Source organism: Microtus pennsylvanicus, chromosome 2, assembly GCF_037038515.1.
Source record: "Microtus pennsylvanicus isolate mMicPen1 chromosome 2, mMicPen1.hap1, whole genome shotgun sequence".
In the NCBI taxonomy this organism is placed as follows: Eukaryota; Metazoa; Chordata; class Mammalia; order Rodentia; family Cricetidae; genus Microtus; species Microtus pennsylvanicus.
Genome location: NC_134580.1, coordinates 147,114,330 through 147,135,820, shown reverse-complemented (window position 1 = coordinate 147,135,820; position 21,491 = coordinate 147,114,330). Strand labels below are relative to the sequence as shown.

Below are 21,491 nucleotides of genomic sequence, written 5' to 3'. Positions count from 1 at the left end.
AAAGAGTAGAAAATTTAATGATTTCAGTCATGGTGGCAAATGCCTTTAAACCCAGCCTTCAGGAGGCAGAGAGGGAGAGGTGGAGGTAGCTCTCTGAGTTCCAGACCAAGACTACACAGTGAGACCCTGTCATAAACAAACAAACAAACAAACAAACAAACCAAAAGAACAACAATAAAAACAAGACGGAGAATGGCAGAGGCAGACAGCACACTACATGCACACACATACAGAGGGCCTGGGAGATAGTTCAATGAGGTGCTTTGCAAGGACAAGCACATGGTTCAGCCACTGGAACCCATGGGAAAAGTTGGGTGTGGTGGCCCAAGCTTGTCACTCCAGTGCTAGGGAGGCAGAGGAAGGCGGCTCCCTAGGCCCCACTTTGCAGCCATCCTAGCCTACTGGGCCACTTCCAGGTCAGAGGGAGACACTGAGGAAAAGCAGCCAGGGTTGTCCTCTGGCTTCCACACACGCTTACAGGTGCACACTTCCACGTGCACACATTCCAGGCATCTCCCTCTCTGGTGACCATTTCAGGAGACAAATGAGGCTCCCTGGTGTACTGTTTGTCACCCGAACTCACCTGTCCACAGACAGTCACTCTGCTTTTCTTTACCAGCTGAAGGCAGTGTTCATTTGACTGGGTTTCTCTTTGCGGGGGCTGGATGCATCTTTCGCACTTTGGCTCCGTCTCTCCTTTCTCACAGTTCTGTTTAAAAAGGAGCCTCCCGTTGGCAATGACAATGGAGGTAAATCTCTTGACATCTTCTGGAACCATCCTCGCCACCATGACAAACCTCTCTAGGTCATCCAGGTTGTTTTGGACTTTGTCAGTCACGAGAACATCAAGGGGCCAGTTGCAGCGGTCTAGGTTTCCCTTTGCATCCAGCAGAATCTGGTAGGAACCCGAGATTATTAGAAGCTGATCTCTAATCCTAGCCTGAAGCTGGCTGTCCGTGAGATTGCCAGCAGTCCCACCAACCCCTTGGGCAAAATCCAGAAACTCTCTTAAGGATTCTTCGATGTGGTCCGCGGCCCTTCGTATCATGCGGATGTTGGTCTCCAAGGAGTCTTTGAACCTCCAAGTCCTGCTTACGTAGAGCAGCAGGCCCGCTGCAGAACTGGCCACTTTGTGCTGCAGGGCCATTGCCGTCTCTTTGGCAAAATCCACGTCCATCCACAGCTCCTTCGCAGAGTCCTCGGAGGAGGTGCTGGGGGAGGAGTCCATGGACACGGAGGAGCACGAAGACACCATACTTGCTCTGCTGTCTGAGCTGGCAACCGATAATTGGTCTGAGTCAGGAGACAGGGAATTTGGCTGTCTGGAGATCCAGGGGATTGTCTCTGGAACCTCTTTGACTTCCTCCAGCTCCTTCCCAGCCTGAGACACACCGTGTGTGGCTTTCGGGGTGTCATAAATGTTGGGCTTGGTGTTCTGTTGCTCCACTCTGGGAATGAGAAACCTGGAAGGGACACTGTAGCTGCTGACCGCATCCGAAGGAAGTGAGTCTCTGGGTGCCGGGACAGCGTAGGAAGGCTCTTCTGGGGGGCTGCTTTTCTTCTGCACTCTGCTGTCTGGCTGTGGGGAGAGAGTCACAGCTCCAGTGCGCACAGCAGATGGGTATCCTGGATCGGCACTGGACCCCGACTCTCTGGTGAAGCTGGTCAGAGACGCATTTCTGACGTCGGCCTTTCCCAGCAACACTGGAGCGTTGTTCCTCCACTCTGATTGCTGAGGGATGGACAACGTGTTGTAGCCACCACCTTGTCTGAAGGCAGCTGTTGGTGTCAGCACAACCCTCTGGCCCTGCGGAAAAACCACACGAAGCTGTCCGGGTTAGTAGCAATCGAAGGAGTTTGAAAGGGTCTTTACATCTGAGTGGCTCTCTTGCTCAGGTTCCTTCAGTGTCTCCCCACTGCTCTTGTCACTCAAGGTCCCTCACAGCCTGACCTCACCTCCTTCTGAACCTCCTTTCTTTCCACAGCCCACCTTTGTCTGTCCCCACTCCTGCATGCCGGTGGTGGTTTGAATAAGAATGGCCTTCATAGGCTCCTATGTTAGGATGCTTGGTTCCCAGTTGGAGAACGTGTCTGAGAGTATTAGGTGTGGCCTTGTCGAAAGAGATGAGTCACAAGGGCAGACTTTGCTTCAAAAGCCTCCCACCACCCCTGTGCTCTCTGCTTATTGTTCAAGATCTGAGCTTTCAGCTGTTCCCGCTGCCATGCCTTTATTCTTCCATCATGGAGTCTAACCTCTGGAGCCATAACCCCAATTAAATGCTCCATTTTATAAGTTACCTTGGTCACGGTGGTCTCATCACAGCAAAGGGAACTGATACAGCATCCCCCTTCCTACGTTGGTTTTCTCTCCATAGTTCAGAACCCTCCCTCATACCCCCTTGTCTAACGTCCCAGTTGCTCCCTCTGCTCCTCATGGCCTCTGTAACCTTTTCTCTCACATCTCACTATGATGCTGAGAGGCAGCAGTGTTGGAAGATCTCCCGAATCCCACACTCCCTGAACGGGACCATGCCTGTGGGACACATCTGGTCGAGTGCAATGACAAATGTCCCCCTCACGAGGGACCTCAAATGATGTTCCTCTGCACAAAGGTGACACGTGCTTTGAGACAACACGCCTATGTGATCCCTCACAAGACGTCATTCTCTAGCACCTGCTGAGCTTTCTCTCTGTGGCTTATACCAATTAGCTCACAGAATATTCCAGAATGTGCAGTAAGAATGGAGGCATGGGAAAGTTAAACGACCTAACCATTCTCTCTCTCTCTCTCTCTCTCTCTCTCTCTCTCTCTCTCTCTCTCTCTCTCTCTCTCTGTCTCCCCCCGCTCCATAGGTCAGAGATGTACACTGGGAATCTTCTTCTATTGTTCTTCCCCTTGTATTTTGAAACAGGGTGTCTCACTGAACCTAAAACTCAATAGATTTGCTGGCCCATCATCTCTAGCAATCCTCCTGTCTCCACCTTCCCAACTCTGGGACTACTGGCTTGTGCTCAGCATTTGAAATATTGTATGTATATGGGTGTTCATCCTGCATGTATGTGTACCATGTGCACATCTGCCCCTCGTGGAGGCTGGGAAAGAGCATCAGATTCCCTGGGACTGGAGTTATAGACTCCAGCGAGCCGTCGTGTCGATGCTGGGAACTTGAGACCTCAGGAAGAACAGCCAGTGCTCTTCGCCAACTCTCCAACTCCACTTTTTAGAAAGAATGTGAGCTCAGGAGAGCCAAACTCAGTTCCTCGCACTTGCAAGGTGAGCTCTTACCAACAGAGCCATTGCTACAGCCCACTGCCCTAGTCCTGGATAGCAGGGCAAGGAGGGGTTTCACCTTCAGGGCAGTGGAGCTTGTTACAGGACTCTGAACCTGCCTTTTAGTCAAGTGCTACAATGTGAATCTGGAATGTTCCTTGATACTGAGGGCTTGTCCTTAGCATGAGCTGCTGTTAGAAGGTGAACAGCTCCTTTGGAAGCTGGAGCCTAGCAGAAGGAAGTTGAGCCACTGGGGCTGTCACCATGAAGGAATACTAGAACTCCAACCCTCTCTTCTCTCTCTTTGTTCCCTTGCCTTCATAGAGCAAGCATCTCGTTTCTCCATGTGCTCTCGCAGAGGTGCACTGCACCACAGTTTTCAAAGCAACCAACAACCAATCATGAGCTCTGAAACAGTGAACCGAAGTAAACCTTCCCTCTCCATAAGTTGCTTATCTCAGGTATCTCGTCAGAGCAGCAGAAAGATGGCAATTCATCTAGCTAATAAAGTTTTCCCAGAGGATGCTTAGTCCCCCAGCTCCCCGTCCCCCGTCTGTTCATACTCACACTCGCCTGGCTGGCGGAGGAGTGGAGCGCTGCCTTCTGGGAGCTGGTGGGTATGTCGTAGCACTGCTGTCTCTCCAGATTCTAGGGAAAGACCGCAAAGAAGGGCAACTTTTGAGTTCTCTTTTCGAAGGATTTCCCACACAAACTCCACAAGTTCAGTGTTTGTCAATGAAAGACACAAAACCCTGAACACTTTGGGGCCTAAAGTCACAGTTCTTTGTTATGTTATGATAGCTGTGCTCAACCACCAACTTGAACCCCCTTAGTTTTTTTTAAACCAAAATCAATTCTGTCTCTCTGTCTCTATCTTTTTCTCTCTGTCTCTATCGCTCTGTCTCTACCGCTCTGTCTCTGTCTCTCTATGTCTCTCTCTCTTTTGCTGAGGAACCTGCCCTCAGCAGGTCAGGTACCGAAGAGGTGTGGAGTCGGCACAACTGCATGCACACAGAGAAAACTTTTCTGAGGGTCAAAGCTTAATTTTTCATTTTATTTTTTTCTCTGTGTGCTCCTACTGTTTTTTCTCTGTTCTCTTCTTTTACTCTGTTGCTTTCCTCTTCCTCCTTCTTCCCTGATGTCCTCCTCCGTCCTTCCTGACGTCCTCCTCCGTCCTCCCTGACGTCCTCCTCCGTCCTCCCTGACGTCCTCCTCTGTCCTCCCTGACGTCCTCCTCCGTCCTCCCTGACGTCCTCCTCCGTCCTCCCTGATGTCCTCCTCCGTCCTCCCTGACATTCTCCTTCTCCATCTTCCCTGATGTTCTCCTTCTTTTTTTTTTTTGTTTGTTTTTTGAGACAGGGTTTCTCTGTGGCTTTGGAGCCTGTCCTGGAACTAGCTCTTGTAGACCAAGCTGGTCTCGAACTCACAGAGATTTGCCTGCCTTTGCCTCCCAAGTGCTGGGATTAAAGGCGTGCGCCACCATCGCCCCGCTGATGTTCTCCTTCTACCTCTCCTATTTTTCTCTTCTCTCTTCTATGCCTCCTAAGGCAAAGATTTCTATGCAAGAAAAGATAACCTTTACAACTAAAAGTTACATATTTTCCAAAAACAAATTAAAATCTTTGCAGAGGAAGAAATTGCATTATGATCACATGATTAAGTCACATGTTTTTCTTAGACGTCCACAAGTAAACATTTTTCTTTGTATTAATTTTCCCACCATAATATCGTCACCCCCAAAGCAATGATTCTTTTAAAATTAATTAACAAAGTTTTAAGCAAGCCAAGAATATTACAGTCAGTTCCTTTTGTAGTGGCAGGCAGCTGTTTGCAATTACAAAGAAAAGATCAATTATTTTATGATTTATCTCAAAGGGTAATCTTATAAAAAAACAATCGCAAATATAAATTTTATATATAAAAAAGTCATTTCTACTTTAAGTCCTCAAAGTGCACACCCATTCACCAATAATTTTTTTATTAAATCATACCAGAAAGCTGAGGACAAAAATGGGTACAAGAAATTAATTATTGCTTTTGGTCACCAACCCATCTTTAGCAAGAGTCAGTCAGTAATAACAGGCCCAGAAGTGTGCCTTTCTAAACTATAAATTGTTTCTTGAAATTTTCTACCTCGAAGTCATTAACCAAAACATCTTAAACTAACTTTGCTAACGATCACATCTCTGAATTCTTTCTAAAGGTGGTGGCTGAATCATCAATCTGTTTCAGCAGCAATGCCTGGGGAAAAGCCAATCGCTTTTATTGTAAGTGCCGTGGCGCTGCCCGGTGAGAGACTATAAGGGACGTGGTGGCTGTGAGGACAATAAGCAGAGCCATGCTCAACAACAGCATGAAATGGAGACCTGGAACTCTGCTTCTCCAAGGCACCCCCATCGTGTTGATGCTGACCGGCCTGCTTGCTGCTCCTCTTCAATGGCTCCCGACTCTCTCCCTACCCCTGTGTGTGTGAGTGTGCATGCACGTGTTTGTGCGTGTGTGTCTAAGCATGGGCACCTTCTCAGCTCAAGGTGTGGGGGTGGGGTGGAGGAGGCCTACAAGCACAGACATGTCCTAGCGGCCACCCAAATAAACCCTGGAAGCTCTTCTTAAGGGAGTCAGTACTGTGAATGAAGAAAACCACAATGGTAAATGACTAGGGAACTCAGACGGGGCACCAAACCTTAGGGTGTGGAAGGGTGCAGAGACGCTTACCTTCAGGGTTGAGGAGATCCGGCTCTGGACAGGAACGTCGTACACCTGGGAAGGCAGAGTCGGCAACGAGGCCCTTGCAGGTCTGGGAAGCATGTGGAGGGTCTTGGAGAGAAAAAGAGTGGAGTCAAGATTCCCAAGGTCATGGTCAAAGTCATCTTCTAAACAATGAAGACAGCCCTGCGTGTTAGCTGTCACCAGCAGGCAGCTCCATCCGAGGCCCACGGGCTGAGGAGAGATGTGAATGTAGCCCAAAACTGAATCCTAACTTTATGTAAAATATTCTAAGATTTTTTTGGGGGGCTGGAGAGATGGCTCAGTGGTTAGGAGCATTGCCTGCTCTTCCAGAGGTCCTGAGTTCAATTCCCAGCAACCACATGGTGGCTCACAACCATCTGTAATGGGGTCTGGTGCCCTCTTCTGGCCTCCAGGCATACACACAGACAACGTTGTATACAAAATAAATAAATAAATATTTAAAAAAAATAAGATTTTTTTTGGCAAGCTTTAAAGACTTGATGGAACAGTTCCCGAGCATGAACTTTATAAATGGCGATGTCATGTCACAATGTCAAAAGACCTGCTGGAGGCTAGGAGGACAGGGACGCTGCAGGGAGGAACCATGGTTATGGGCAAGTCTCCCGTACAAGGTGGGCCATCGTGCCTGCGTCAGAGTCCCCTGGGAAGTGGGTTAGAATACGGATTCTTGGTGTGCATGTCTGATGAATGTGAGCGCCGGGGAGGGGAGTGGTGCGGGAGCCTTTAGCGGGGACAAGCTTGTCTCATGATTGGAGGCCAGCCTTGAATACCCTATGAAGGCAAGGATGACCTTAAATCCCTGATCTTCCTGTCTCTACAGCCCACGGACTAGGATTACAGGCACATACCACACTACACCCAGCTTTATAGTATGCTGGGGACCAACTCTTGGGCTTACTCAGGACTTCATGTATGTTAGACAGGCACTCACTGACGGAGCAACACTTCCTGCCATGTTTTATTTTAATAGGATATAGCATACTGGGTGCCAGGACATACAGTACAACAGAAAAGGAAACAGGATTTGCCATATCAGGCCCATAGGTTGAGGACGAAGGCCAGGCAAGAGAGGACCAAATAAATTTGCTGAAAACCCAAAGGGAGATGAACCACCTAGCTAGGTCCTAAGGAACCCGGCACTGTGTAGAGTCCTTTCCGAGTCAGATCACTGCGGGTAGGGGGTTCAGGATTTAATGTGGAGATCAAGGGACAACCCAGGCTGAGGAGCAGCTTCTGAGAACCAGGCAAGGATCTCTTTCTTCATCATCGTATTCGTCACCCAGCCTGGGGATGACACCGGTTAAGCTTTGCCTTGGGTTTGGTTTTGGTGAATGGAGGCACACAGCCCGAGACGGCATTAGACATGAACACTCTCCTGCCTGTCCCTCAGCTGCGGTCACAGCAGGGATAAAGCAGCTGTGAAGCCATACAGCATATGTCTCTCCAAAGACGCACTGCAGCTGTCGAGGATCAAACCTGCCCCTTTCTCTGGTTGAAAACTGCATTCTTCTTCACATTAAAATTGTGGGCCCTCAGGAGCAGGACTTCCTGAAGTACTATCCTAAAAAGGAAACACCCGTTGGTACCTGGAAACCGAAGTCACCCACATGGAGGAGCAGACTCCTCACAAGCTTGGATAAGAGGGTAGAGCCTCACATCCCACCTGTCTCCACTTTGTGGTTCTCAGGAATAGACCTTACAGCCCAGGCCTGGACTGGCTCTTTGGGCTATCCAACACAGCTACTGCATCCCAGGTTCAGCAATCTTCTGCGCTCTAGCTGGGGAGGTGGCTCTGTCAGTAAAGTACTTTGCAAACATGAAGACCTGAGTTCGATCCCCTGAACCTGCATGAAAATATCCGGGATGGTGGCACCCACTTGTGACCCTAGTACTGGGGAGCTGGGGATCCCTAGTCTCACTGCCTCTCCAGCTTAGCAGAATGGACAAGTTCCAAGCCAGTGAGAGACGTTGTCTCAGAAAACAAAAACAAAATAAAGCAACAACAGAAAGGAGGCAGGCAGGGAAGGTGGCTCACCCATTGGGTAAAGGCGCTTACAGCCAAGCCTGACGATTTGAGTTCAGTCCCTGGAACTCACCCAGTGAGGGGAGAGAACTGACTCCAGTAAGTGGAATTCTGACCTCCATATATGTGCTGTGGCAAGCATGTGCCCCCAGTAAGTGTAGCTGTGGTTTTTATTTTGTTTCAAGAAAGGTCTCACTATATAGCCCCGGCTGGCCAGGAACTTGCTATGTAGACCAGGCTGGGTGGCCTCAAGCCCACAGGGTCTACTTGTATTTACCTCCCCAGGGCTGGATTAATGACATGTTCTACCATGCTGTTTAAATGTTAAATGTTAAAATAGCAAGGTGGACAACTTGAGGTTGACCTCTGACCACCGTATGTATATACACACATGTCCATCCCATAAACACCCCCCACATGCACACATACACACACATACACAAACACATGTATACACATATTAGAAAAATCAAGTCTGGAGGTGGTGAGTTTGAATCCAGCCTGGTCTACTGAGTGAGTTCCAGTTCAGCCAGGACTACAGAGGAAGAGAGAGAGAGAGAGAGAGAGAGAGAGAGAGAGAGAGAGAGAGAGAGAGAGAGAGAGAGAAGAAGAAGAAGAAGAAGAAGAAGAAGAAGAAGAAGAAGAAGAAGAAGAAGAAGAAGAAGAAGAAGAAGAAGAAGAAAGAAAGAAAGAAAAGAAAAATCAAACCCTGGTTCTGTCCCTGGTCTTAGGCTGATTGGCCCAGGACCAAACTCATCAACAGTTTAATTGCACCCCCCCACCCAATTTTCCAAGCCCTTCCTTGCCTATTTTGTGCAAATGGTTGACTTTGTGGGTCACAAGTGACTGTGGGAGCCACCTACAGTTCACTCAGGGACTTTCCTGTGTGTGCCACTTCAGAAATGTCCCCTTTCTTGGGAAAGTGTTAAGTTAGATGCAGTCAATTAAGGAACAAGCCAAGAACTGTGGTTTCCAAAGGCTCACAGGGATGGGAAGTAATTCCAAGTGAGTATCGCAGAAAATCTGTCCCTTTACACTTGAAATACCAACGTGGCCGTTCTCAGAATGGAAGTCTGTTCTGCATGTGGTTTTGTGTGTGTTTCAAGCCAGGCTTCCACATTAAATAAAGGAAGCTGGAATGAAAAGTAAAACAAAAACTCAGAAGAGTGGTTTCCTGGGTGAAGCTGCAGGAGGAAGACATGCGGGCCTCTGGGAGCTGTTTTGGTTTCGCTAGTGTGCATACAAGTAACTGAGCTGCACCTCCAGGACCTGAAGGTGACAAAGGACAAAAACTCAGCGGAAAGAGTCGCTTTGGGGTCAGTGCAATGGCTCCGTGGGTAAAGGTGCTTGCTGCCAAATTTGATGACCTGAGTTCGATTTCTAGGATTCCCTGGATGAAGCGAGAGAACCAACTTCCACAAATTGTCCTCTGACCTTCACAAACATAAATAAATGTAATAAAAAAGAACTTTCCTATATAACTGACGAAATATGTTTAAAAAATAATTTCAGCCAGACTCACATAAAGAGGGCCACACGGAGAGCAGAGACGCTGAGGATTAAGGTCAGGTGGACAGATGGACACAGACCGACTTGAAAACATCAGTTTCTGCCCTGGGCTAACATATGGCTCATCGGCATGGGCCATTTGACCTCGCTTGGAATCCTCTTGTGTAGGATGGAGGACCATTCTAATTCAAAGGCCCTCAGAGGCTTCGGATACACTGACTCTGGCACATAGACGAAAGGCTCACGACAACTTGAGAGGCACGCTGTGCTGTGCTCCAGCCATCTTGGTGTCTAACGCCGGACCACTCTGAATCCTGGAGCTGGCACTGGTACAAAGGAGCCGTGAAAGGCTTTGCTCCAGCTGTGGCTTGAGTCTGCAGACTGCAGTGGACACAGCTCAAAGGGCCGGGTTTCCCTAATCCTACCTGTGACTGTCCTTGGTTGGAAGATGTTTTCTGGGCAGCCTCAGACTCAGGGATAAATGGCAGATGCCTGAGCCCCAAAGACATCCATGCCTGCTTCCCTGTGGACCACACTATTCTTTGAGTGCCTGGCTCTTCCTTTTGGGGATAGAGGAAATTATATAGAATCTCCTAAGGGTACAGTTAGGGGCTCACCTTAGACGTCATCAGTCTGATGTTTCCCCAACACAGGGACAAGGGACAGAGGGTGCTGGAGACCTCCTACTGTTCTGGATTGATAGTAGCTGCCTTTGAAGTCAAAGGAGCCAGGACACCAGCCCCTTCATAGGAGGAGAGGGAAGAGGAGGAAGAAAAGGAGAAGAGAAGGAGGAGGAAAAGGAGGAAGAGAAAGAAAAGGAGGAGGAGAAAGAAGAGGAGGAGGAAGCCAGAATATAGTTAGGACAAAGAGAGAACCTTCTCTCCTTTAGAGAGAAGGCAGGGACATTCCTTGGGTATTTTCTGTGGTCCCTGGAGAACTTGCTCAGGGACAGAGGACCAGAGTTCCCCTTCATTCACTGTGGTTTCTCATGGTCACCACAGGGGCCCTCCCGGAAGGATGTACACTGCCGACAGGCCTCAAGGACAGACCTTCCTTGCACACACAGCACCCATCCTCTGAGTTAAGTTGCAATGTGAACTTCGCGTTCCCTCACACTGTGTCAGTTTCCAGGGGGACAGTGGAGCCTGGACCTGTGCTGGGCACTGGGGAGGCTCGTCATCAGTGGGCATCAGTGGGCGTCAGTGGGTATCAGTGAGCATCAGTGGGCAACAGCGGGCAACAGTGGGCATCAGTGGGTGTCAGTGAGCATCAGTGGGTGTCAATGGGGTGTCAGTGAGCATCAGTGGGCAACAGTGGGCATCTGTGGGCAACAGCAAGCATCAGTGGGCAACAGTGGGCATCAGTGGGCAACAGTGGGCATCAGTGGGCATCAGTGGGCAACAGTGGGCATCAGTGGGCAACAGTGGGCATCAGTGGGCAACAGTGGGCATCTGTGGGCAACAGTAAGCATCTGTGGGCAACAGCGGGCTTCAGTGGGTGTCAGTGAGCATCAGTGGGTGTCAGTGAGCATCAGTGGGTGTCAGTGAGCATCAGCAGGCATCAGTGAGCATCAGTGGGCAACAGTGGGCATCTGTGGGCAACAGCGGGCATCTGTGGGCAACAGCGGGCATCTGTGGGCAACAGCGGGCATCAGTGGGTGTCAGTGAGCATCAGTGGGTGTCAGTGAGCGTCAGTGGGTGTCAGTGAGCATCAGCAGGCATCAGTGAGCATCAGTGGGCATCAGCGGGCATCAGTGGGCAACAGTGGGCATCTGTGGGCAACAGCGGGCATCAGTGGGCATCACATATGCTATCCTTTTGAGGAGAGTCAGACAGACCTTTACCTTTTTTTTTTTTTTTAACATTTTAGTAGTTTTGGAAGGAAATTCAAATTCAAACTGCCCGGCATGACTTCTTTTCCACATTTTAATGACTTACATCAGTGCACACACACATGGGTGTCATCGTGCACTTGTGGAGGTCAGGGGGCAATGTGCCAAATCTTTCCCTCATGTGGGTTCTGGACCCCAAACTCAGGTCACCAGGTTTCTTTTTGGTAGGAACCTTTACCTGATAGACCGTGTCTGTGTCCCTTATGACTTATTCTTAAAGAGACAGGCAGAGCCCCTCCTGAGTCAGCCATCCAGACAGCAGCGGGTGCTGGGCGGAGACTGGGAAAGAGAGTCAGGGCCTGCCTTGCGGCCAGTGGTAGGAGGCTCACACTGTATCCCCTTGCTGTCTGCAGCCAGCCCAGCGTCTGTGTGTGACAACTGTTTGTGCTGCCCGGCAGCTCAGCGAGTTGAGGAATCTGAAGTATTCAAATTTTGAAAGGATTAGTGTCCTGTTCCAGGCACTGCTGGAAGCTGGAGAGGAGGGAGCTGAGGTTTGAGCGAGTTCTGGGGTCCTGCCCCACCCCCACATCAGAGGCAGCAGTCTTTCTCTGCTCACTTCTCTGAGACAACTGTTGGCCACGTGGTCAAGGGCAGTGTGTCATGGGGTAGACTGCCAAGTGAGCTTTTGTTTGTTTGTTGTTTGTGAGACAGGGCTTCAGGTAGCAAAAGCTGGTCTCAAACTCACTCTATAGCTGAGATTGGCCCTGAACTCCTGGTCCTCTTGCCTCCATCTCCTGAGTGCTGGGGTACAGTGGTGCTCCACTGGGCCTGGTTTGTGCAGTGTTTGGGATAGACCCAGGGCTTCAAGAATGCTAGGTAAGCACCACATCAACCGAGCTTCAGCCCCAGGCCAGGGTTGTGGGGCTAACACCACGTCATCTTTCTCCTGTTTCCTTTTAATTCCTCTCCTTACTTAAGACCCCAATATTGTGACCACAGTACCAAGCTCCTTCCACCGCTTGCAGAATCACAGGTGCCACATGTGTCCCATGGACACCCATCAGTTCCTGATCTGTTTGCTCATGAAATATTGATTGCAGACTTGCCTCATGCTAGGTGCTGGGGAACATGGGACAGAATAAAACAAAGGTCCCTGCTCATTACCTTGTTTAACTTTCTCCTTCCTCAATTCTGCTTCCTGAGGAGAACTACCTGTGTGGGTTCTAGGTCTTTCCAACCTAAATGCATGCACACCATGCACGTGTATGCGTGCATGCACGCGCGCGCGCGCGCACACACACACACACACTTGTATACAATAACACATGCACATGTATACCTGCATATATGAACACATATACACTACATATCACACACATGTGTACCTGCACACACACGTGATACACTCACACACCTGTATTCAATAGCACATATACATGTATACCTGCATCCATGAACACATATACACTATACATAGACATTCATGTGCACTTGCATACACACACACACACATAAAACACATACCAGTATACAATAACACACACGTATACCTGCATGCATGAACACATACACACTACACATACACACATGTGCACCTGCATACAATAACACATACACATATATACCTGCATGCATGAAGACATTCACACTACACATATACACACACGTGCACCTGCATACACATATACACACAATACATACACACACCTGTATACAATAACATAAACATGTATCCCTGTATGCACAAACACATGCACACTATACAATACACACATGTGCACCTGCATACACATACACACACATGATACACACACAGACATACAGAATTTTTGGGTTTTTTGTTTCTTTGTTATCTTGTCTAGTCTTTGGCTAAAGGATTCTGTTTTCCTTTTTAGAACAACTGCATAGAAACAATCCATTTCTTATTTCTATGTAGTTGTTTGCCACGGTGGCAGGGACAAAACACAGTTTTCTTGGGCAGGGGATAGGGGTGGGGTATGAATGAATCAGTAGATAGACACACTTGCCACCAAGCCTGTGGACCTGAGTTTGAGCCCTGGGACCTGCACACGGAGGAAGGGAGAGGACCAGCTCCTGAAAGTGTCCTGTGGTTTGCACACATGGGCCGTGGCATGCTCTGCTCCCAAATAAATGAGTGAGAGTGGGAAAAAACTTCTAATAATGTTGTAACTGACCTCCTCCATGCAAACACTTGGAGACCTCTGGGTTTTCCCTAGCACCAGAGTGACCACACCCGCTCCCCATCTCCTGGCAACAGAGCGACCACACACCCCCTCCTGATCTCCTGGCACCAGAGTGACCACACACCTCCCCATCTCCTGGCACTGACCACACCCCCCTCCCCATCTCCTGGCACCAGAGTGACCACACCCTCTCCCGATCTCCTGGCACCAGAGTGACCACACACCCTCCCGATCTCCTGGCACCAGAGTGACCACACCCCCTCCCGATCTCCTGGCACCAGAGTGACCACACACCCTCCTGATCTCCTGGCACCAGTGTGACCACACACCCCTTCTGATCTCCCAGAATCAGTGTGACCACACCCTCTCCCCATCTCCTGGCACCAGAGTGACCACACCCTCTCCCGATCTCCTGGCACCAGAGTGACCACACCCCCTCCTGATCTCCTGGCACCAGAGTGACCACACCCCCTCCTGATCTCCTGGCACCAGTGTGACCACACCTCCTCCCGATCTCCTGGCACCAGAGTGACCACACACCCCTTCTGATCTCCCAGAATCAGTATGACCACACCCCCTCCCGATCTCCTGGCACCAGTGTGACCACACACCCCCTCCTGATCTCCTGGCACCAGTGTGACCACACCCCCTCCCGATCTCCCGGAACCAGTGTGACCACACCACCCCCATATCTATTTGTCTTCTTGTGTTGTTTCTACAGCAATTTTAGAAGTAAATTGTGGAGACTGATGCATGCCTTGAATGCAGTGAGAAGTGCTTTGCCTTTGACATGCTGTGAATTAACCCGTCACTTGTCTCTCTTATTCCTAGTGGTCTCTGTGGGTGTGGGGTAGCCCACAGGCTCCTAAACACACCTCAGTGGGCCTTCAACTGACAGCACAGGGTGGCCAGTCTTGGTGAGCTGGGCAGGCGCAGGGGTGCTGAGTGTGAATGAAATGGGTCGAGCCTTAGCCATGCTCGACAGGGCTCTGAGGTTAAATGGCAATGACTGGGGTGTATCGACGCCCCTGGGTATCACATACCCTTTACTGTGCTTTCCTTGGAGACAAACTCACCTGTTTGGGGAAGGTCAGAGTCCTTTCACAGATGATCCTGGCACTGGAAGGTGAGGCAGGCAATTCGTAGACTTGAGCAGTAGCTGGAGGCGGCCCCTCCACCCAGCTCTTCATCTGCTCATACACGGGCCCTGGGGGTGGTGGGCAGAACAAGCTGGGCACCTGATAGAGCGCCTCTGAGCTGGTGAGATCTGTGTCCAGACCTCTAAGGAGGCCTCTGTCTGCAGGGTTCTCTTTGAGGACTTGGAGGCGGTTGGCGGGAGCCAGGCCTTGCCGCCCGTGGAGCAGACACTTCCACCAGCCTTCACTTTCTGGCACGTTCTGCTCCACAATGGTCAGGATGTCCCCTCTGGAGAAAGCCAGCTCATCCGAGCAATCAGGATGGTTGTCGTAAAGCGCCCTGGCCAACAGGGTCTGGGGGGAGAGAATGAATGTGTTGTCACCGTAACTGTCAGCGGCACCAGGCCACCAAGACACTGCAGCACAAACAAGCCTCCAGGCTGCTTTCATACCCCTCCTGAGAGGTGCTGGCCCTTATTCTTCCCCTCCTCAGGGTTTCTGGTGATGCCACAGCCTCTGGGATGCTTTGCCTGCATCCCCAAACCCAAGGCTAGCAGCCCTAATAAGGCCTTTCTGAAAACTGTACTTACATGCCGTACGATGACGCGCAATTGGGTCAAAGTCCCATGTCCGTGTGCCTGTGTGCCTATCATAGTAGCCACCCTCTCTGAAGCTCAGTTTTCTTATGGATTAAATGAGAATAACGACGACAGCTACCAATGGAACTATTACTAGAATGAAATCTTTGTGCGTACATATGTATATATGCATATATATGAGACGAATACACTTTGTTTATCTATTACTCTGTCACCAGCATCAGCCTCAGGCTCAGTTATATAGAAGCTTAAAGGGTGTTTGTTAGCTGGGTTTGGTGGCTCACACCTGTGGTTCCAGCACTTGAGAGGCTGAGGCAGGAGGATTGAGAGTTCAATGTATGCCTGGACAACTAAGTGAGCCCTGTTTCAAAAAACAATAAAGATGTGTTTTGGTGGTAGAGCACTTGCCTCATCCATGGGAGGCACATCCTGAGTACTGTCGGGGGCAGGGGACGGTTCTGCGGCAAAAATTTTGATCAATCTGCACTGTCCCCGCCTGAAAGAGCCATCTAAGACTCTGTTTTTTTGATATGTCTGTGGCACACGTTTAACACTCTTTGCTAAGAATGATGGAAATGCTTTTAAAAATATTTTTCACTCGTGTGTGTGTGTGTGTGTGTGCATGTGTGTGCATGTGTGTACACACGTATGAAATGCCTGAGGTGCCCAAAGAGACCTGGGTGCTTGAAACCTAACTCGGATCCTCTGGAAGAGCAGCAAGCGCAGGTAATTGCTGAGCCATCTCTGCAACCCTTAAAGAGCTTCTTAACCCATTCTTGGAAGTACTCAGACTGCCCAAACTGCCCTGGCTGCCTTCTCTTAAGGTAACGGATCTTCCTTCAGAAGCTCAGCGAATTTTTACCGAATGCTACTGTCATCTGGCACTGAGATTTAAGAAACATTCATTTCGGTCACGTCACTCCCCACTTACCAACCCTTATTGCCCTGGTATCCTTGGGATCCAGAACCTTCCAGGCCCTTGGTGATTTTCTGTCCCCCACACTCCCCACCAGTCTCCCATGATCACCCTTGCTGAGGATTGCAGTGCCCTCCAGTGCTCGTCCCTCTTTCCCCAAACATCCAAGTCACTCTTTCCACACTGAAATCCCACACAGGCTTCTAGATTCTCCTTGAATGTCACTTCCTGCGAAAGAGGAGTCTCCGATGTCACCCTGCAAACCAACCTGGTTCTTCCCGTCTGTTTGTAATCTTCCCGAGTTCATGTTCATCTCTCACTCACAGAGGATAACCACCTCTCTGCCTGTGTCCCACAAGAGCAGGGTGCACACCCTCCTCACCCTCAGCTGTGTCCCCAGGGTCCACATTAACCTTTCGCTGGGATGATGACCAGGGTGGAGCCACGCTGCTGTAACTGTCAAGTTTTAAGCAGGTAAAACGCTGGAGCATGGACACCTAGCTTTGTCTAGAGCGGGAGACGAGGGCATTTTCTGTGTTAACCGTGCCAACCCTTTTAATATTTAAAGAGAATGCTCAAAGAGAGGACCAGAAGATGCTGGTCCATGGTCCTGGAATGTGACATCATGGTTTCGCCTGGAGGCCTGCAGAAACCAGCTGGGATGATGTGCTGAAGGGAGTGGGGTAATAACATACTCAAAAATAGGACTCCAACCAACAAGAACAACATTAAGCAAAAAACACATGCTAAATATCCAGCCTTAAAAGGTAAATGGCAAATAACAGATTATTCCAATAGAGTAGGGTTATAGACTCTCGTGGAAAGTTGACTAAAGGCTTGGACTTAGTCAAATTTTTCTAAAATTTGTTTGTTTTGTAAACATGGTTCTCTATAACCCAGGCTGAGCTCCTGATCCTCCTGTCTCCACCGCTTGAGTGCAGGCATTGTGTGTGTGAGCCACAGCGCCTGGCAACTCACTAAATCTGTAGGAGATTTCCATCACTCAGGAGGCTGAGGCAGGATTACTGTCAGTAATCCTGACAGAACTACACGCTAAGTTCTAGGACATGGGCTATGAGGTAAGACCCTGTTTCAGGAGACAGAGAGGGAGAAAGAGAGAGAGAGAGAGAGAGAGAGAGAGAGAGAGAGAGAATGAATATTACAACTTAACCATCTATTTTGGGAAAATGGAAACCTTCACCCTTCACAGTTCTTAAGAAATCTATCCAAAGTGCTTTGGCGGGGAGGCCTGTCACGGATTCGTGCAGGATCTATCTGGTTCACCATGGGTGTCATGGAGCAGCTGTTGAAAGCAGCTGAGCCACACTGTCCAAACAGCAGTGGCTTCTTCTGGGACTGGACATTCAGAGAGGCGGGGGTATTTCCAGAGAACAATGGGTTTTTAGGATCACCCAAGCCAGGAAGCATCTGCCCCATGGGGCACCCACAGCTGTCCTGGATCGATAGCAGCTGCCTCATTCCTGACATATGGTTTCCTGCAGCTGACTGCTTGCTCCTGGCCATATCTTCAAAAGCAAAGTGACCTCTAACATGCCACAGCGCGAGTCCCTTCTGTATCGTGGTTCTTTATAAACAGCAAGCGATCGATGATTATGATTTCCCGATTAATTAATTAGTGGCAATGTTGGAGACGGAACCTAGGGCATCAAGTATGCTAGGTAAGCAACAAAAATGCCCCGAGCCTCGGTCACCAAATTTTAATAACAGAGACCAAGTTTGCTGCACAAGAAGAAGGAAGCTAACAGGGCAAGGTGACACATGTCTGTCATCCCAGCTCGGGGAGGTAGGAGGGGCTGAATAGGGAGTTCAAGTTCATCCTGGCCTATAGAAAACCTTGTCTCAAGAAGTCAAAGCAAAACAAAATGAAACACCAGCAACAAGAACACCAGAAGAGGAATGAAACACGTGTGGGGATCCTAGAAACACAGTGGATTATATGGAACAAGACCCTATTTTCTATTGAGTGCTCAGACATTTTATATCACAAATTCCGGAAGTCTCAGACACGGGCTGTCTTGTCTCCATTTTACAGGTAGGAAAACAGAGGGTCAGAGAGATCTAGTAACCTTTGGATTCAATGGATCTCTTCCTGTAATATTCTAGACACACACACATGCATGCACGCACACACACACGGATGCACACACATGCACACACACACTCATACATGTGAGCCTGTCTAAAACTCAGATCACTCACAACTACTTTTTAGGATGCCAGCCAAGTTCCTGGGGTGGCTTTGAGGCCCCCGTGGTCGTCCCTCAGGCCTGCCACTCCTGCCCATATTGTCTCTTGACTTTTCATGATGCTCCTAGTTTGGAACCATCCCCTGCCATTCCATTTGCCCGGGACACTCGTTCACCAGCATCTTTCAAATGCATGACCAGTTTTCAGCTCAGGGGTCACCCTGTAGAGGCTGCCTTCCTCTATGCAGAATTGGGCTCCCACATGAAGGACCTATGGAAGGCCCTATGGGCAAGTCCATCAGGGCAAGTCATGGCCAGTTCATCCCGGAGGAAGAGGAGACACCACAGTAGCCCCTATGACAACAGCAGCAAGTCCTCACTGTGCACCCAGGCTCCTGGCACTGCCATGCTCAGTCTTTTGAAACTAACATATGGAAGCTGTTGGCAGCCACAGCCATGGAACCTGGCAGCAGTCCAGTGGTATCAGAGGGTGACTCGCAAGCTGTTCTTTAATGGGGTGTTAATTTGGAAACATTGGCGTGGATAGTTACATGACAGTGTAGGACACGTGTTATCTCTGTTTCTTATGATGTTCTTATTTAAAACTTGAAAACCTTTTTGTGTGTGTCTGTGTGTGCGTGTTTGTGGTTGCATGTGTACACCAGCATGCCTGTGAAAGTCAGAGGACAATTTCTGGAAGTCAGTTCTTTTTACAGAATGGGTCTCTAAATTATAACTCATGTCACCAGGCAAGGCAGGAGATCCCCTTACCACCTTTACCCACCACTGAGTCTTCTTACTGGCCTCAAGGTTTTCCTTTTCATTCTTGTTTTTATGGATTTTTTTTTTTTGATTTTTAGAGACAGTGTTTCTCTAATGTGTCTTTGACTATCCTGGAACTCACTCTGTAGACCAGGCTGGCTTCAAACTCGTAGAGATCTGCCTGTCTCTGCCTCCCAAGTGCTGAGATTAAAGGCGTGCGCCACCATGCCCTGTGAAAAAATTTTTTTAAACAAGTGTCATGTCCATTCCTTTCTTGCTAGGTTGAGTTTTATGGTTTTATTTGTTTTAGAAAATTCTTAGTTTATTCTTTATTTTGATGGGTGTTTTTCCTGCATGTGTTTATCTGTGCACCATGTGTATGCCTGACATCTGAGGAAAACAGAAGAGGGTATTGTATCTTCCTGGAACTGAAATCACAGCTGTGAGCCACCTATGTGTTCTGGGAATCAAATCTGGACCTCTGGGAGAACAGCCATTGCTCCTAACCTCTGAGTCATCTCTACAGCCACTATGGTTCTGAGGCAGGATCTCACATGGCCCATGCTGGTCTATAGTCCCTAAAGAACTGAACTTCTGGTCCTGTTGTGACTGGATGTTTCTCTCCCGCCCATAGAATCACACTTCACCCTGTCTCTGTCTCTGCCTCCTAAATTCTGGGGTTACAGATGTGTGCCACCACGCCCAGTGTGGGAGAAATGTGTGGCCATCTGGACAACTCGTCATTTTCCAGTTCCTCTAGCTCCCCTGTTCACACATCCTCAAGCCTTCCCGTGTGACCTCATACATGTCTCTCCCTTTGCCCACAGGCCCTCTCCCCACCTTCATTGACTAGGACCTCCTCCTCAGACGGGTGTTTCCATGGCCACTTGCACATGCTCATCTCCAGTCAACAGTTAGGAAACAGAAGAGACATGAATTTGGAAGGCAGAAGCAGGAGAGGTTTAGGACCCTTTTGTCTTGAAGACAAAGAACAGAGGTGACCTCATTGGGCAGGGAGGAAGGACCTGGAAGAATCAGCTTACAAACTCTATTTAGCTGGAGGAGGAGATTGATCAGCTGGAGACCTGAGAAATTGTCTGTCCGTCCGTCCGTCCATCCATCCATCTATCCATCCATCCATCCATCCATCCATCCATCCATCCATCCATCCACTCACTCACCAGAACATATGCAAATATGAATATACCCTTGCCAGAATCTCTCTGAAGGCACCGTGGTAAACGCAAAAGTCCCTGATCTACTATTGTATCTTATGGGTACGGCTTGTTTCTATTCAACTTCCACAGAAGTAAACGTCGGATCCATAGAAGTCAATGAGAGACTTTATGAGTGTGATGGGGGGGAAAAAGGGAAATTGGAAGAAGCCAGGCCTGCCTAGGGCAAGTTGTGGTAGGAAAGGTGGGGAAAGTTTTTTGGGACAGTGGCTTTCTGGGGGCGGGGCTTAGTCAGATGAAGGGTGAGTGGGAGGGCCTGTCGGCAGAGGAAGAGAGACGTGAAGCCCCAAGCGAGGGTGTGTGTGTGGGCACTAATGGAGGAGTTAGAGGAACCGGAACAGCTGGAAGGCCGTACATAATCATCAGGGCTTTAATTTCTGTCGGGGCTACTATTTATACCTCGTGGCTAGGTGGGGTGTACGGAGTTCAAGGCAGATAGCCTAAAGGATGTCCAAAGTGGGTGGAGCCTGCTTTCCCGTGGCTGCAGGGAAAGACCGGGGAAGCGCTAGGTACACTGGGAGAGGGCATTGTCAGAAGGCTCGCGCTGGGAAAACTGACACGCCATATCTGTCCTACCTTCACAGAAGCCAGGGAAATGTGGAAGCATCCTTTCCTGGCTCCAACCACCCTGGCATCTTCATCTTCCCTGTACCTAACCCCGAATCCCCTCTGCAGGCTGGGCAGGTATGTTCCTGCACGACAGGATTCTGCCCCTCAGCAATACCTTTGCTTTCCATCCTCCCAGTTTATGGAAGGGACAAAAATGCAGAAAGTCAAGGGTCAGACCTGGGGACGGGGTCTGGAAGTCTGCCTGGTTGGCCTCATTATGAGAGTTCTGAGGCACTTAAGACCAGGGGAGGTTAAGGGACTTCTGTACCCATGGTCACCTAACAGAGACCGTCCATCGGGGTTCAGATCTGGGCCTGTCACCCTGGAAGCTGTCACTGTCACATCTCATAGCCTGCTCCCTCAACATAAGTCTAATTTGCCAAACAAGTTCAAATCTAGAATGAGCTAGTTTAAGAATGACCAGAGGCCGGGACTGTG

The 21,491-nt window shown here is 49.3% G+C and overlaps 1 protein-coding gene across 1 annotated transcript in view; it reads right to left on the bottom strand.

The window, feature by feature from the left end:
- Cass4 (Cas scaffold protein family member 4) overlaps positions 1–21,491 on the bottom strand; it is a 40,478-nt gene that overhangs the window by 5,304 nt on the left and 13,683 nt on the right. Inside the window, exons 2-5 of the mRNA XM_075963947.1 lie at positions 14,666–15,079; positions 5,987–6,088; positions 3,839–3,919; positions 584–1,807 (exon numbers count right to left, since the gene is read on the bottom strand). Coding sequence (XP_075820062.1) covers positions 584–1,807; positions 3,839–3,919; positions 5,987–6,088; positions 14,666–15,079 — 1,821 coding nt within the window. The remainder of the gene's footprint in view (positions 1–583; positions 1,808–3,838; positions 3,920–5,986; positions 6,089–14,665; positions 15,080–21,491) is intronic.